This window comes from Morone saxatilis, unplaced genomic scaffold (genome assembly GCF_004916995.1).
Source record: "Morone saxatilis isolate NCDOM2014 unplaced genomic scaffold, NCSU_SB_2.0 Contig16, whole genome shotgun sequence".
NCBI lineage: Eukaryota > Metazoa > Chordata > Actinopteri > Moronidae > Morone > Morone saxatilis.
In genome coordinates this window covers 21639662-21653462 of record NW_023339718.1, presented here as the reverse complement: position 1 = coordinate 21653462, position 13801 = coordinate 21639662, and the positions used below count along the sequence as shown (strand labels likewise).

The following is a 13801-nucleotide window of genomic DNA, read 5'->3' as shown; positions in this document are numbered from 1 at the left end:
GTGTGTGTGTGTGTGTTACAGAACGGTCATCTGGAGTGTGTGAGGTGGATGGTGAGTGAGACAGAGGCCATCGCAGAGCTGAGCTGCACCAGAGAGCATCCCAGTCTGATCCATTACGCTGCACGCTATGGACAGGTAACGCACAAATGCACACACACTTATTCACATAAATACAAACGCACCAACAAGTTAGGATATCCAAAATGACATCATCTAAAAACACTGTAAACAAGGTTGTATTTTTCCATCATGTACTGTCAGTTTTCAGTGATTTTAAAAACATTTCCTCACCTGTGCTTATCCCTACAATTTTATGATTTAGCAACTAAATTATGTTTACGGATAGATTGGAAAAATGCCAGTACAGACTACTAGAAGAAGACAAGCCACAAATAAAGCCAGTGGTGTTGATGGTGTTTATGTCAAGACCTTGATATGTGTCAGAGGGTGTGGTGTGTAGAGGGGGCAGTTTTAGGGGGGGCTCAACTGGTTATCTGTCAGTGATAAAGACATTTATTATATTATTATGTTATGCTTTCATAGGGTCTAATGTGCGGGGAGGGCATGCATATATGTGTATGTCTGTGTTGAGGGAAAACTGGAGTGTGGTTGTTTCACTTGTTTAAATGAAGATAGGTAAAAAAGTCTCCCTCCCTCTCTCTGTCTGTCTGTCTCTCCAGGAGAAGGTCTTGTTGTGGTTGCTTCAGTTCATGCAGGAACAGGCAATCTCTCTGGACGAAGTCGATCAGAACGGAAACACTGCTGTCCACGTAGCAGCTCAGTACGGACACCTCACCTGTATACAGGTACATGACAGGACAGGACATGATTATAAAGCCACATTAATATTACTCTTTCAATATTTCAACAATGTAAATGTCAACATTAAAGCTCAATTACTGTTCTTTTTTTGCTGCTGGTGTGACGGCTCCAACATTTTTCAGGAACATCCTGCTTCAGTTACTCTGCTCCTACTTATCATGACAAAACATTAATGTATGAGGAAATGTGTTTTCCAATCTGAAGCTCATTTTCCTACAGTGGAACCTGTGTTTTTTTTTATTCCTGGTAGGTGGTACACCCTGCTGGAGGAGAGGCGGATGTTATCAGTCTTGTCTGCTTCCTGTTGGCTAGCCAGGCCGACAATCAAAATACTGATTAAGCTAATGATCTGTTGATAAAATGGCAGCTTTTTCTCAGCAGTAGCCGAGTAGTTCTGTACTGTGGGGGAGCATTTTACTACACAGAGGCAGAAGTACTAATAATAGAGCTACTACTGGAAATACATAATGTTTCTGTTTTGAATGCTGACTTAGAAACAAGCATGGACATGTCTGAAATCTTGCCAAGAGCCAGAACTCAGCAGTAATGGTTTAAGTCTCTGTGTCTGTACCCAGACTCTGGTGGAGTACGGCTCTAACGTGACAGTCCAGAACCAGCAGGGGGAGCGGCCTTCCCAGAGTGCCGAGCGGCAGGGACACACCACCTGCGCTCGATACCTGGTGGTCGTGGAAACCTGCATGTCGTTGGCCTCACAGGTCGTAAAACTCACTAAACAGCTCAATGAGTAAGTTACAGTTCTTTTACTGTTACACAGTACAATCAAATAAACAGTTACAATCACTGTTTTGGGATTTTGTAGATTTTTGTAGTTTCTCAGTTGTTGTTAATCTTACAATTCCTTTTTATGTCGCCAGTATTTTTTTATCTGTTTAAAATGTAATAAAATTCAGTTACCTGATTTAATTTAGGTTTAACTTAGTATTGGACTGTGTTAAAATTAGATTTGTATTTACATTTTTTAGCATGACTCCATAATATCGACATATTTTCCCCAAGTATTTAGTTTACACTGCAGCATGATGCCAGGATCACCAAATTACCAGCGACAGAAACAAATGTAGTTCGGCTATTAGTCTATTGAGCGTCTACTTTCCACTTCCAACCAAATAACAGCAGTTTGCTTTTCACTGCCTAATTTAACTAGAACTGCCTGCTAACACCTCTCCTCCACCTGCACACTGTGGTGGGCATGAAGTTGAGCCAAACTAGACAAAGCCAAAGCAAATTTCAAAGTCAGCAGAACTGTTTGCGCTGCTCATACCGGTGCTATGAAAATAGAGCCCATCATTTTTGCCACTTTCTGTTACTCTGAACGGCTGAGTAAGTTCAAACGTATCCAACAGCTCAATGGCTATAGTTAAAGGCTGTTTACACTGAACTTGATTCAGCATTGACAGGTGGGGGTGTGTCATTGGCAAATTTTAGTTAATCCTGTGGTGTGTATATGTGTGTGTGTGTGTGTGTATGTGTGTGTGTGTTGTTTGTCACGCAGACAGGCAGCAGACAGGATAACTCTACAGAAACAACTGCAGAGACTGATGGAGCCCAACAAGGCAGAGGGCACACCTTCCAGATCACCTAGGTAACACACACACATATAGGGCCCTCGTTTTACACACACACACACAAACACACACACACACTTGTTTACACACTGTACAGAAATTTACTGTAGCTGTTTTATACCAAAATAAGTTTCTTCTCATCCATTGTGACAGCTAAAAGATCACAGAGTAGGACAAGCTTCTAAGCTGACAAAGAGAAGTTAAGGTGTAGTAGCCAAGATATGCTGGTCAAGTCAGTGAGCCTGAAAAAAATACCGCCTCTCTGGAGTGTCAGTGCTGGAAAACAGCACCGTCACTGCAGCGACAGTTGTCACTCACCACAAGAACACACCAGTCTTTGCGGAGTGACTATGGTAACCTCCACTGAGAAGAAGTTATACTCAGATTTGAGCAGCGGCAGTGGCAGCAGTAGTGATTGCAAGTGATCGCTGCAATTTACAGCAGTTTTCAGGTGAGGTGAGCGGACCCGAGCAGACCAAGAAGTACAGTGGGACTTTACAAATATTGCTGTTTTACTTTTTATTATTCAATTTAATATTATAATTGTATCTGTAGATGCTGTTTCAGAGCTGAAATGAGTTTAACTTTGTTGTTTATAACAATATAACAAAGTTACCAATGTAGTAGTAGTAGTAGTTGTAATAGAAGTTGTAGCAGTAGGAGGAGTTGTAGTAGTTGCATGAAAAGCAGCAGTGGTAAAATGAATTATGAATTAAGTACTACTATTACTTGCTTTTACTAGTAGTGCTAGTATGTAGTAAAAGTAGCAGCAGTGAGGATGTTGGTCCTAGTTGCAATAGTCGCAGTAATGATTAATGGCATTAATAACACACACACTAAAAAATGTGACTTTAAAGGATACCTTCTGTGTCTCTTTCTGGACTCCAGCTCCCATCAGCCCTCAGTCGAGGCTTGGCCAGAGATGATGTTGACAGCGGAGGGGACTCCAGGTGATGGTCAGTGGTTGGTTCGTCAGGGAGGTGTTGGTCCAGACTCGGTGCTGCGACAGCTGCTGGGGAAGGACATGTCGGACACGCTGGTCCCCAGGGAAAGGCTGCCTCCAGCAGGTGGCCTGGGCAGAGAGGGCCCTTGTGGCCCCGGGGCTCCTGGGGCACGCAGACCGGGGCTAGTGGAGAGGAGAGAGCTCAAACTAGCGAGACTCAAACAGATCATGCAGCGCTCTCTGAGTGAATCAGATTCGGATGGTTATCCACCAGAGGAAGGTAAAAATCAAGGAGCCTCGGCCTCAAACACACTGCGACCTGATAGGCCATCCCACCTGCCAATCACAGAGGAGGAGCCAGTGTCAAACCACCTCAACCTGATGATGAGGAAGCACCTCCCCTCCTCCTCCTCTTCCACAGCTGAGAAGAAGCTGGCGTTTTCTCTCAGTGGGTCAAAGTCGGTAGACAGCGTCGGTTACAACCCCTCCCCCACCTCCAGCGACCCTGAGGCTGCAGATGGTAAAACACCAGAGACTCCCGGCGACTTCCATGATGGCGCCAATGGCCAGAAAGTTGCCACTAGCCCCAAGAGCGCCCTGAAGTCGCCTTCGTCTCGCAGGAAGACGTCTCAAAACCTCAAACTGAGGGTTACCTTTGATGAGCAGGTCCACAAGAGCTCCAATCAGGAGGCAGAGCAGACCAAAGGGCATCATGGGAAGGAGAGGACTCCAACAGGAAGCTCTGAAAGCAAGCGGCCGTTCGGGGCATTCCGCTCCATCATGGAGACACTGAGCGGAAACACAAACCACAACAACAACAACAGTGGTGGTCAGTCAGGCCCCGCTGCTAAACTGTCCACCTGTCAGAACTCACCTGGCAGGAAGTCAGAGAGTAAAGGCAGCCCAGGAGGAGGAGCCAGGGGCAAAAGCAAAACCAGTAACGTTTAACCAACTAGTGCCTACTGTAGGGCAGAGAGCACATAACGAACAGACCACTACAAAGAGCAAACGGCAAGGGGCAGCGAAGATGAGAAATTTATTGTGACTTACCAGGTTGACACATTTTGTGTCAAAGGTTGTACTCCTCATTTCTGATAACTGCACATGCATACACGTCATGTGAAATACAGCTGGAATCAGCGAAACTTACTCTTTAGTGGTAGCAGTGTTAGCTGTGATGTCCACAGAGGATAAACATCCATAAATACACTTAGAAATCATATACAAATACCTAAAATGTAAGCAAATATAGGCTAAAAACAGTGTTCATGTGTATCCCACAGCAAAGTCACTGGCATGGCAACATTATACTTCCCGTTTACTTCACCCAAAGTATCATGGGAACTTTAGTGCCAAAACGTATTAGTCCCAAATGGAAAAAAAAGAATGAACCATCCATTACATTATCCATCCATTATCCAGATTTTTGTTGTTTTACACTTTCATTACATAGTTTGACTGAACTGAGGCTCAGAATGTTTTATATCCCAGGAACAATGATCCTCTCCGAACATGAAAGCAAAAAACTCAAATCATTTCAAATTATCTAAGAGTTTTTTCATAAATACTCTCCTACGGCAAACCAAACCAACCTTGCCATGGGTTTGAAGGATTTTCAAATCACAAACTTTAACAATTCAGTTAGATGTTTAATATGAAATTATAACTTTATGTGACCAAATCAAGAGTGTGATTTGGTCATTTGAAGAAGATAAGACTAAAGTTAGCCACAGCCACAGTTTATTTGGTTCAACCCACAGTGGTGGAAAAGCTGACTTTGCTTAATTTATGTATTTGGTTTGGAAACAGTCACATCAGCTGTTTACAAGCGGACCAGGTCTTGTAAACAAACAGTTTGTTTTTTGGGCAGAGTGTTTATGACCTGTCACCCTGCCAGTTTGTCCCCTTTAGTACAGGAGACTTAATTTGTTTGTTCAGTGAGTAAAATAGCAAAAGTGGCTTTCAGACTGCACTCAGAGACAATATAAAGTAAGAAACGTTTATCTGACTTTCTGTCCTCCTTTACCCATAATCCCTAGTTCACATTACTACCACAAACATACTTGGCTATATACTAAAAGAAGGTCCCAGTCAAAGTCTATTGTATTAAAACATAATCTTTACTCAGGGTCCTCTTACTGGCTGTTTGTGGATGTATGTCAGCTTCACAACAAACTACTAAATTGACTGTTTGTAGATTCTTTTGTCAAACTACTTTTTCCAAGGTCAAGTATGAACTTTCACACTTGAGAAATATATCATTGTTAATCCAGTGAGCAGTTTAATTTCAATAATAACCAACAGTATATTATCACACTTCTGTTCTTCTGTAGGTTTTATACCAGCAAACTTAAAGTTTCTCATGTTCTTTGCCTCAAGCATTTGACTTTTGATGGTTTTTATACAGTTTAAGGACTGAAAGACAAAAGCAGAAACTGTCTCTGCTCTGTTACTGTCTGTTAAAATGTATTTGGTGCCGTCATTCAGCGACAGGAATCACTACAAAATGAATGAGAAGAACCTGTGTGCTTAATGAAACTGAAGCAATTGTTTTTATTGACAGACTGAAGGAAGTCTGTGTATTAATCGCCGTCCTTTAGAGACCTCACATCTCCATAATACAACTTGTAATACATTTTTAGTTTTGTCACATTTAGTTTGATTTTGTATCGGATTACAGAACATTCCCAGAGTTTATTTGTCTACTAAAACAAGACAAAAGTGTCAAAACTTAAATTTTCTAAATGGAGATGAAAGGTTTCTGTTCCTCTGGCACTCTGTTACTGTACTCTGAACTACACTAAAGATGAATATTAGTATTTATGTTTATGCACACGGTTATATGATTTGAAATTTTTAAACTGTGGTTATAATCACGCACGTGGTTAACGTGCACCAGCACAACAAATAGTTTTAAAACCACTGTATATATAGTAGTATTTAATTTTTTTTCCATCATACTCCACACATTTTTTTTATTTCCATGGTTATTATCTATGCAGTATTTTTGGCATGAAGTAGAGTTTAGTTGTGTGATGTGTTTGAGACGGGGAGGTTTAAGGACGCACCTTCTGACAAAGGCTGGCAAACAGGCCAATCATATGAACTTTTTAGACAAAGTAAAAGAAGTTGAAACTTGTCATTCCAGAGATTTACAGCTTTCAGGAGATTGTGAACATTGACAAACTGTCTCAAAGCTTGAAACTAGAAGACTCAGGCTGTTATCTGATGCGCTTATCCAGTGTTTAAATTTCAATGTAGCAATATGTGGTAGTTGGAATGGGTATATCCATTGAAATATAGCAAAAACAACAACAAAAATATATATAGCAGAACATTTTATTTTATCTGTTGGCTTAAAGCTAATTTTATGCATTTAAGTCAAGTTCAATTTGACAGAATCATAGATGTCTACTAAGGAGGGGAGAGGCACTTTGTTAGGCTGTTTCAACTTCTTATTCAAAAAATATGAATTTCAAATGCACAAGCAAGTGAGAGTGGTGGGAGTTTGAATTTATTTGATCAGCCGATTAGTCCTTGCTCCCCTGTCATTAAAAAACAGCTGTCATTTGTATTTTTCTGGACCTTTTGATGGCGACACTAAAACCTCACTAGCAGCCCCAAGAGGCTGCAGTGTTCATTACACTTTTTTACACACCATTTGCCAGGATTGGACAGATGGACAAACAGTTATAATGTAGCTTTTGGTTTCTTTTACAGTATTGGGGATAAAAAAAAGTAATGTTTATTAATGAGGGTGGTGCTGTAGGAAAGGTCATCAAAATCACTACTACTACAGGAATATCGTCACCTAATTTCATGGAAATCTGTCCAGGCGTTCTCAGTATATCTCTTTGGTCCAAAGGTGGAACGACTGTCATGCTTCAAGGAAAACTCTCAGTCTTTTGGGAAATGTGCTGTCTTAAACAGATACAATTCATATTCATTCATTCATTTATTCATTCATACCATCTGTTTCATGTCTATGGACAGTTCGAAGACTGAAGGCAAAATTACAAAATGCCCCTTTAAGCCTCACCACTAACGAAGCAAAAATCCAAAAACACTTCTAACAGAAACACAGATTACAGCCTCGACTCTCTAATTTGTAGCTTTGGGAGAAACTGGATCACATCTGTCATGTTCTTGATGCATGTTTACATTATTACAAATACTGTGCAGCAGCATATTTCTAATCCAAACTGATCATTGTTGGACATCAGTGTGTAGAGTTTTCTTTTCTCATTCCTGTATGTTGATCAGTGTGATTCTGCTGTGCAGTTCACTCATCCCGTTTACAAAGACCTTTTCTAGAGTGTACCATTTTTAGATTTACACACTCTTTGGCTATTTTTTTTTTTTTTGAGGCAGTGGAGTCTGTGAGGTTTTTCCTGCATCCAGTCTGCTGATTATGACTTAAAAGACTTTAAAAGAACAATTCAACATTTGAGTGTATGCCCTAGAGTCAGATGAGCATGTATTTTGCAGTTTAATCTCTTTGCATCCAGTATACTTGCACCCACAGATGTTGTTGATAAGGTCTGGCTCACAGTCGGTGTTCCAGTTCATGTCAAAGGTGCTGGCTGGGGTTGAGGAAAACCATTTCTTTTTGGAGCAGCTTTATACGCTGGGGCTGTCATGTTGAAACAGAGACAAAGTTGAACAGTTTTCTAAAATATCATTGCGTGCTGCAGCGTTAAGAATTCCCTTCATTGGGACTGAAGCTGGGCATACATGGCCTGGACTTTTGGAATCAGCCTTTTTTGTCATTTAGTATGTGGGTCACCATGTCTGATTAATTGACTGAATGATTAACTAACTGGCTGGTGGACGATCACATGGATTTCTGGATGAAATATTGGTTGGCTGTTTGTAGTTTAAGCAATATTCCCCCCATGTGTGCTGTCAAAAGAAAAGATATGTTATGAACTGTAATGAGCTTATTTTGATAATATTCAGTCCCTCCAGGAAGTTGCGATCAATTAACGCAAATTCAAGAAATCACTGAATTCTTTGCCACCTTGCAATTTTGTCCGATCAGTGCAACTTTACCGCTAGTTTGACCAGTCATTGTTGTTTCCAGCTACTTTCACCAATCATATCAGTCCCCAGCACAAAACGTTGAGCCATACGTGACCAAACTATTATAGATTTTGTTCTCACTGGAACAAGTTGCCATCGATTTTTGATAAATTATACAAAAGAAATGCAACTATTTTACCGAGGTGTACCAAATACGTTTGGCCATATAGTATATCTCTGAACTGGGTGCACAGAGATGAAACTGATAGTAGTAGTGTATTTCCCAAAACTTGAATGTTTTACCAGCAGTTGACTGGTGTTCCCTGGTTGAACTGTTCTTTTAACTTCTGATACTTTTTAAATTGAGTGGGAAGAAAACATGAGGCCATTGTTGTTTCGTCTTTCATTTTAGCTTTGGCCTCGATGTAACAGACAAGGCTAAATTTGACAACCCTGTCATTTTTTTCATACCTTCCTTGGAAGTTTCTTGGAAAATAATTATGACATTTGTTCCTGATTATAGGGGAAATATAGACCGTGCTCAGTTGGTAGCCTTCCAGTTAATTCCAATGAATTGTTGGTGTAACCTGATTTCAGCGCACGGCAGGTCAGCTGAACATACAGAAATGTCAAATTTGTCATCAAGCAAGCAAATAATTTAACATGTATACAATAATACATTAATATGAATAAATATTTGCTTGGTTTTAAATAGAGCTTTTATTTTAAGGAAATGTCTCTGGAAATCCTCAACTAAACTCAACATAACTAACCATGATATTGTGGCTGGGGTTCCCAGGAAAATGTCAGGAAAGTCCCCACTGCCTCAAAATATGCTGACAATACAATCAGTGTTCTGTCTGTGGGTTGATTGTGTCGATGAGATTGTTTTTGAAATGCAGTTTATTCTATTTGTAGTGTTTTCGTCAAAACCGCTCCTTCAAGAAGAGGGAAAGGAAGTTGGCGTCATTAATGTGGCATCGTTCTACAGAGGAGACAAACTGAACTCTACCTGTTTGACCCGTGTGTTGTTGTAACTCTTCAGATGGACAGTGTTACTGCATCGACTCGGATGTTTACTCTCAATGCTAAAAAACGTAATAAAAAGAGGCGCAATAACAGTGAATGTTGGAGAAGTCTGATCTGAATTTGTTTTTTTTTTTTACAAACCAGCTTGTACAGGGACAGACAGCGCTCTTCTGTCCTTCTGTTATTGAAGCTGTTGTGAAGACAAACTGAAATAAACTGTTACCTTGAGTGAATAAATGTTATTCCGTTTTTTTTTTAAACTGTAGATGTTGAATAAGAGCTTTATTATCAGGACAATATTTCCTAAATATCAGCAACCTGTTTACCTAGAATCACTATTCTTTAAATAACTCATCATTGTTATTTTTAATGCATTTTTCCTTCTTCTAGGTTTCCATTTTAAGCCCTTAGCATAACTCTGTTTATGAGGTCACTAGCTCCACCAACGTCTATCTGCACACATGGATTGTGTCTGGCTTTTGCAGCCTTTCTGTAATAGTAATTTACTGTGGATTACATCTGAGCTGACAGTAATGTTTTCATTCACCAGGGAAGCAAGCTGCAAAAGCTAAAAGCTACTCAGTGATGCTTTTCCATCCACCTGTTTCTATGCACATTTTCAATTTGTGCATAAAAAACTTGAAAGCCCAACTCAAAATATTACAAATTATTTGTTTACATATTCAACAAGTTCCCTAGTTGAATTGGATACTGAACCTTAAAGTCAGAATTTGTCTGTTTTCGCCATGACAAGTAAAACTTAGCTCATTAAAATGAGTCCGATGCCATATTGTAGCCAACTGAGCAGCATCAGACAAGACAAATAGATGAGAAAGTTAAACCTAAATGTGCTGCAACATGAACAGATATGATGTCAGTATCGGTTCACATTATCTGCAGATTGAGTTCAATCCTAAACTACAACTGAACGATCAACCAAAAAAATCAGATAAGAGATACTTGATTGATTACAAAGTTCAAAGTTTTGCAAACTTCAAGGTCTTGCTGTAAAGACTGAAGCTGTCTTTACCTTCACTGAGACCTCCTCCAACACTGTCAGAAGCCCTCTGCAGGTCCCTGGACCCCACTTTTGACCACCGCTGATCGAGATGGATGCCGTGTGTGAATTGTGCTTTCTGGTAATTTAATGGACAATACATAATGGAGTGTATATTTATTTCTGTGCGTCTCAGTGGCATCAAAAACAGTCACTTAACGGGGCAGGATTTATGGTGTTTGGGAAGCAAATTGGCCTTTGATGGTTCCCACGTAGGGTTGGTTGCTTCCCCACGGAGCCTAATGGGGTTTGCTCTAATAGCGTCCCTCAATCATAGCCGCGAATATGAAACATGAGCTCGCTGGCTCACAATTAGCAAAACAGCACAGAAAGATACGAGGACGAAAAATGTGAAGAAGGCAGGATTTATCAGGATTTTCAAAACGCTCCTCGCCAGTCCATGTAACAAAAAACAAGAGCTATTTGTTTTCTTTTTTCCCACCCTCTCTCTCCCACTTCCCTCCTTTTCTTCCATGGGGGTGGAGGGGGGGGTGAAGTTAAACTGATAAATTAGACCTCATTTATTGGACAACAGTTTGAGTCGATACCCAGGGGCCTCTGCTCTGCAGCGTGGACGAGGCTCCATAGCCGCTAATTGGTTCGCTCTGTGTGGATAGAGGGGGCGTTTTGGTGTGTGTGTGGGGGGGGTGTTTAAGGGGGCTGGTGAGGCAGGCGGGGCAGCAGATGGGACGAGCGGTGCGTTTGCCCGGCTCTGATGCTCACACACACACACAGAAGAGGTTGTCTTGCGGCGGACGTCCGCGGCACACGCCACGAAAACGGACGAGACATGTGCTTGATTTGACAGCCGGGGCGGAGGGGTGGAGGGAGGGTGGAGGAGTCATGTATAGATTTTTGTGTCTGTTGTTTTGGCTTATTTGTGTGCTTCTTTTACTCAGTCAATCAAATTTAATTGACACCGCTGGGCTGGGGCTGGGGGCCCCACGGCATGCTGGGATGACAGGCCTTTAATGCCAAAGAGAGGAGAGGAGGTTCTTCTGCCTGTGAAGGATGGAGGGGGGCTGAAGTGGTGAGGGAGAGGAGGAGGGGGTTGAGGGTGACAATTCCTCAGCCCGTCAACAGCATTAATTGATGTAACAACAGCAATGATGGATACTAATAAATACAACCTTTAAGAAAAAGTAATTAGATGGCGTCCTGGTCAAACCGCCGCTACTGATTCTAGACTGGCTGATAAACACCATTCGTCTTCCAAGGAGGCCCTCAGACGGACACGAGGCATCATTTACATGCAGATCAAACTCAGCATTTGCATTTTGGCCTCAACAAGAAGACAACAGTGCACTCACGTCTTGAGAAACAAGTCTTTTAGTTTGTTTTCTTACAAAGAGCCAAACTCGCCCTTCGATGTTCTTCATCATGACCCAAAACTTCATACAGCTGATCTTCTCTGTGTCCTTCATTCATCAACTGTCTTCTCTCGTCAACAGATGTCAACCCGTTGGCATCGCAGAATGTGGATTTTATAGACAGCATCCAGTCAGGTTACAGATTAAAGAGGGCCAAGAAGAAGTAAACAAGATTTAACAAGCTAAATCTGGGTGGTGAAGGGAAAGAACAGCACTTGAGCTAGAGATCTACACAGGCCTATAATTAAGATTGGATCCCATTCTGTACCCACGTCTTTAATACTTGACCTGACTGACCCCAACTGGTACTGCCAAAATGTGAAATCAGGAGCAATATTTTAGCTTCATGTCATCCATTACTGAATGATAATTTGCCAGGCTGAGGCCTGAAGAGCCACATAAACATTACTGTATCGAGTGTGAACCTATGGTGACATCGCCCATTGGTTTGTGGAGAACCGTTTTGAAGCCTCAAGTTTGGTGTTTTGGTTGTCACCATGACAGTTAGACGGACGTGATGTACTGCAAGTTGATCTGTGCTCATTGGCTGCGCAGTTTTGACTCATCCATAGCTTTGAAGAAGACGTGAAACTAGCAACTGAGACCATAAACTAATTAGGGAACTGTTTACTGAGCTTATTGAAGAAGTGAGAAGTCAGCTCATTCTCTATTTAAGTGAACGGTATCGGTATGTTATTGGAGCCAATGGAGATCCCACTGCTCCCTTTACATAGAATGCAGGTTTTAAGACACTTCTGCGTTGAAAGTCGTGGAAGCTCTGCCCATTAATATACTGTCAATGCTTTGCATGTCCATGCAGATAAGGGTGTTATGAGTAATATTAGGTTCCAGAGCCTCACAGAGGAGCTGACTTGCATTACTATGAAATCTCAACAATATGTGGTATGAAGCTTGTTGAACGTCAAAAAGCTGACTGACAAGACAACTCCTGTAGGGAGATGCTGTTTGAAATAAAAAAGGATTTAGATGTTATTCATAAATGTATTAAAGAAAAGCTAAAATTTAAGAATGACCGTTTGCCTACGTGAGGCCCCTGAAGCTTTTAACAAAACCCAGTTCAACCTAGACTTCATCAACAGCACTGAAGTTGTGTCACCATGTGAGAGTGAACAAGACGTTCCTGAAAAACACAGTTAAAGGATGATTCCTGTTAATTACAATTTAAAATAGTGTTTGTCAGGAATAATAACATTATACTCACCAGGTTAATAGCTGGAATCTGAGTACTATTTGTTCTTTAAGTATATAAGATCAGAGTGCTTCTTCCACCACTGATCTTGGGTGACATCCGTAAACTGCTTGTGTTTCTCGACCGATTGTGACGTCTCTGTGTTACCAGATCTCTGATACTAACTTGGTTACAATAGTATTATCACGGATAGAAATAATGATGAAAACTGCAAAAAATAAGACCCAAATAATAAACCTGAATTATCTCAACTCAGTTTTCTGGTTGTGATTGCCTATTCACATCGTCAGCATACAACATTAACAAAAAACTGAAGCTCAGCCGCATACACACACACACACACACACAGGTAGTGGGGTCAGTATGTTTCCAGGTTCTCCATCTGCTTTAGCTTTTAAAATCAGAAACTCTCTTGATGAAAGTTGCTTAAGCACAAACAATCAGTTGTTATCAGTAATTACAGGTATATTCACATATATTGAAAATTTTTCCTGTTCGTGATCTGATGCAGTTTTCCTGCTTACTTATACAAACATTTAACATGCTCAGAAATATGAATGAAACTTAGATTTAGTTGTTGTCTGGTGTTTGTGTATTAAAGTACCTGGTTTGAGTTTAAGTGGGGGTGGGGCTACCCTTTTGTTTATATTTGAATCACAGATTCTATTTAAAAATCATTTCAATTAGTATCTGTGATGATGAATCAAATTTACAGGTTTTACTGTATTTTTTATTAAATCCATTGTTTCTTCCAATTGTAAT

General features: G+C 40.8%; 1 protein-coding gene across 1 annotated transcript in view; it reads left to right on the top strand.

Annotated features, from left to right (window-relative positions):
• Positions 1 to 9635, top strand: part of sncaip (synuclein, alpha interacting protein) — a gene marked incomplete in the record, with an annotated part of 15699 nt that extends 6064 nt beyond the window's left edge. Inside the window, 5 exon segments of the mRNA XM_035658625.1 lie at positions 22 to 135; positions 681 to 806; positions 1398 to 1567; positions 2336 to 2425; positions 3297 to 9635. Coding sequence (XP_035514518.1) covers positions 22 to 135; positions 681 to 806; positions 1398 to 1567; positions 2336 to 2425; positions 3297 to 4299 — 1503 coding nt within the window.
• Positions 9636 to 13801: the final 4166 nt, after the last annotated feature.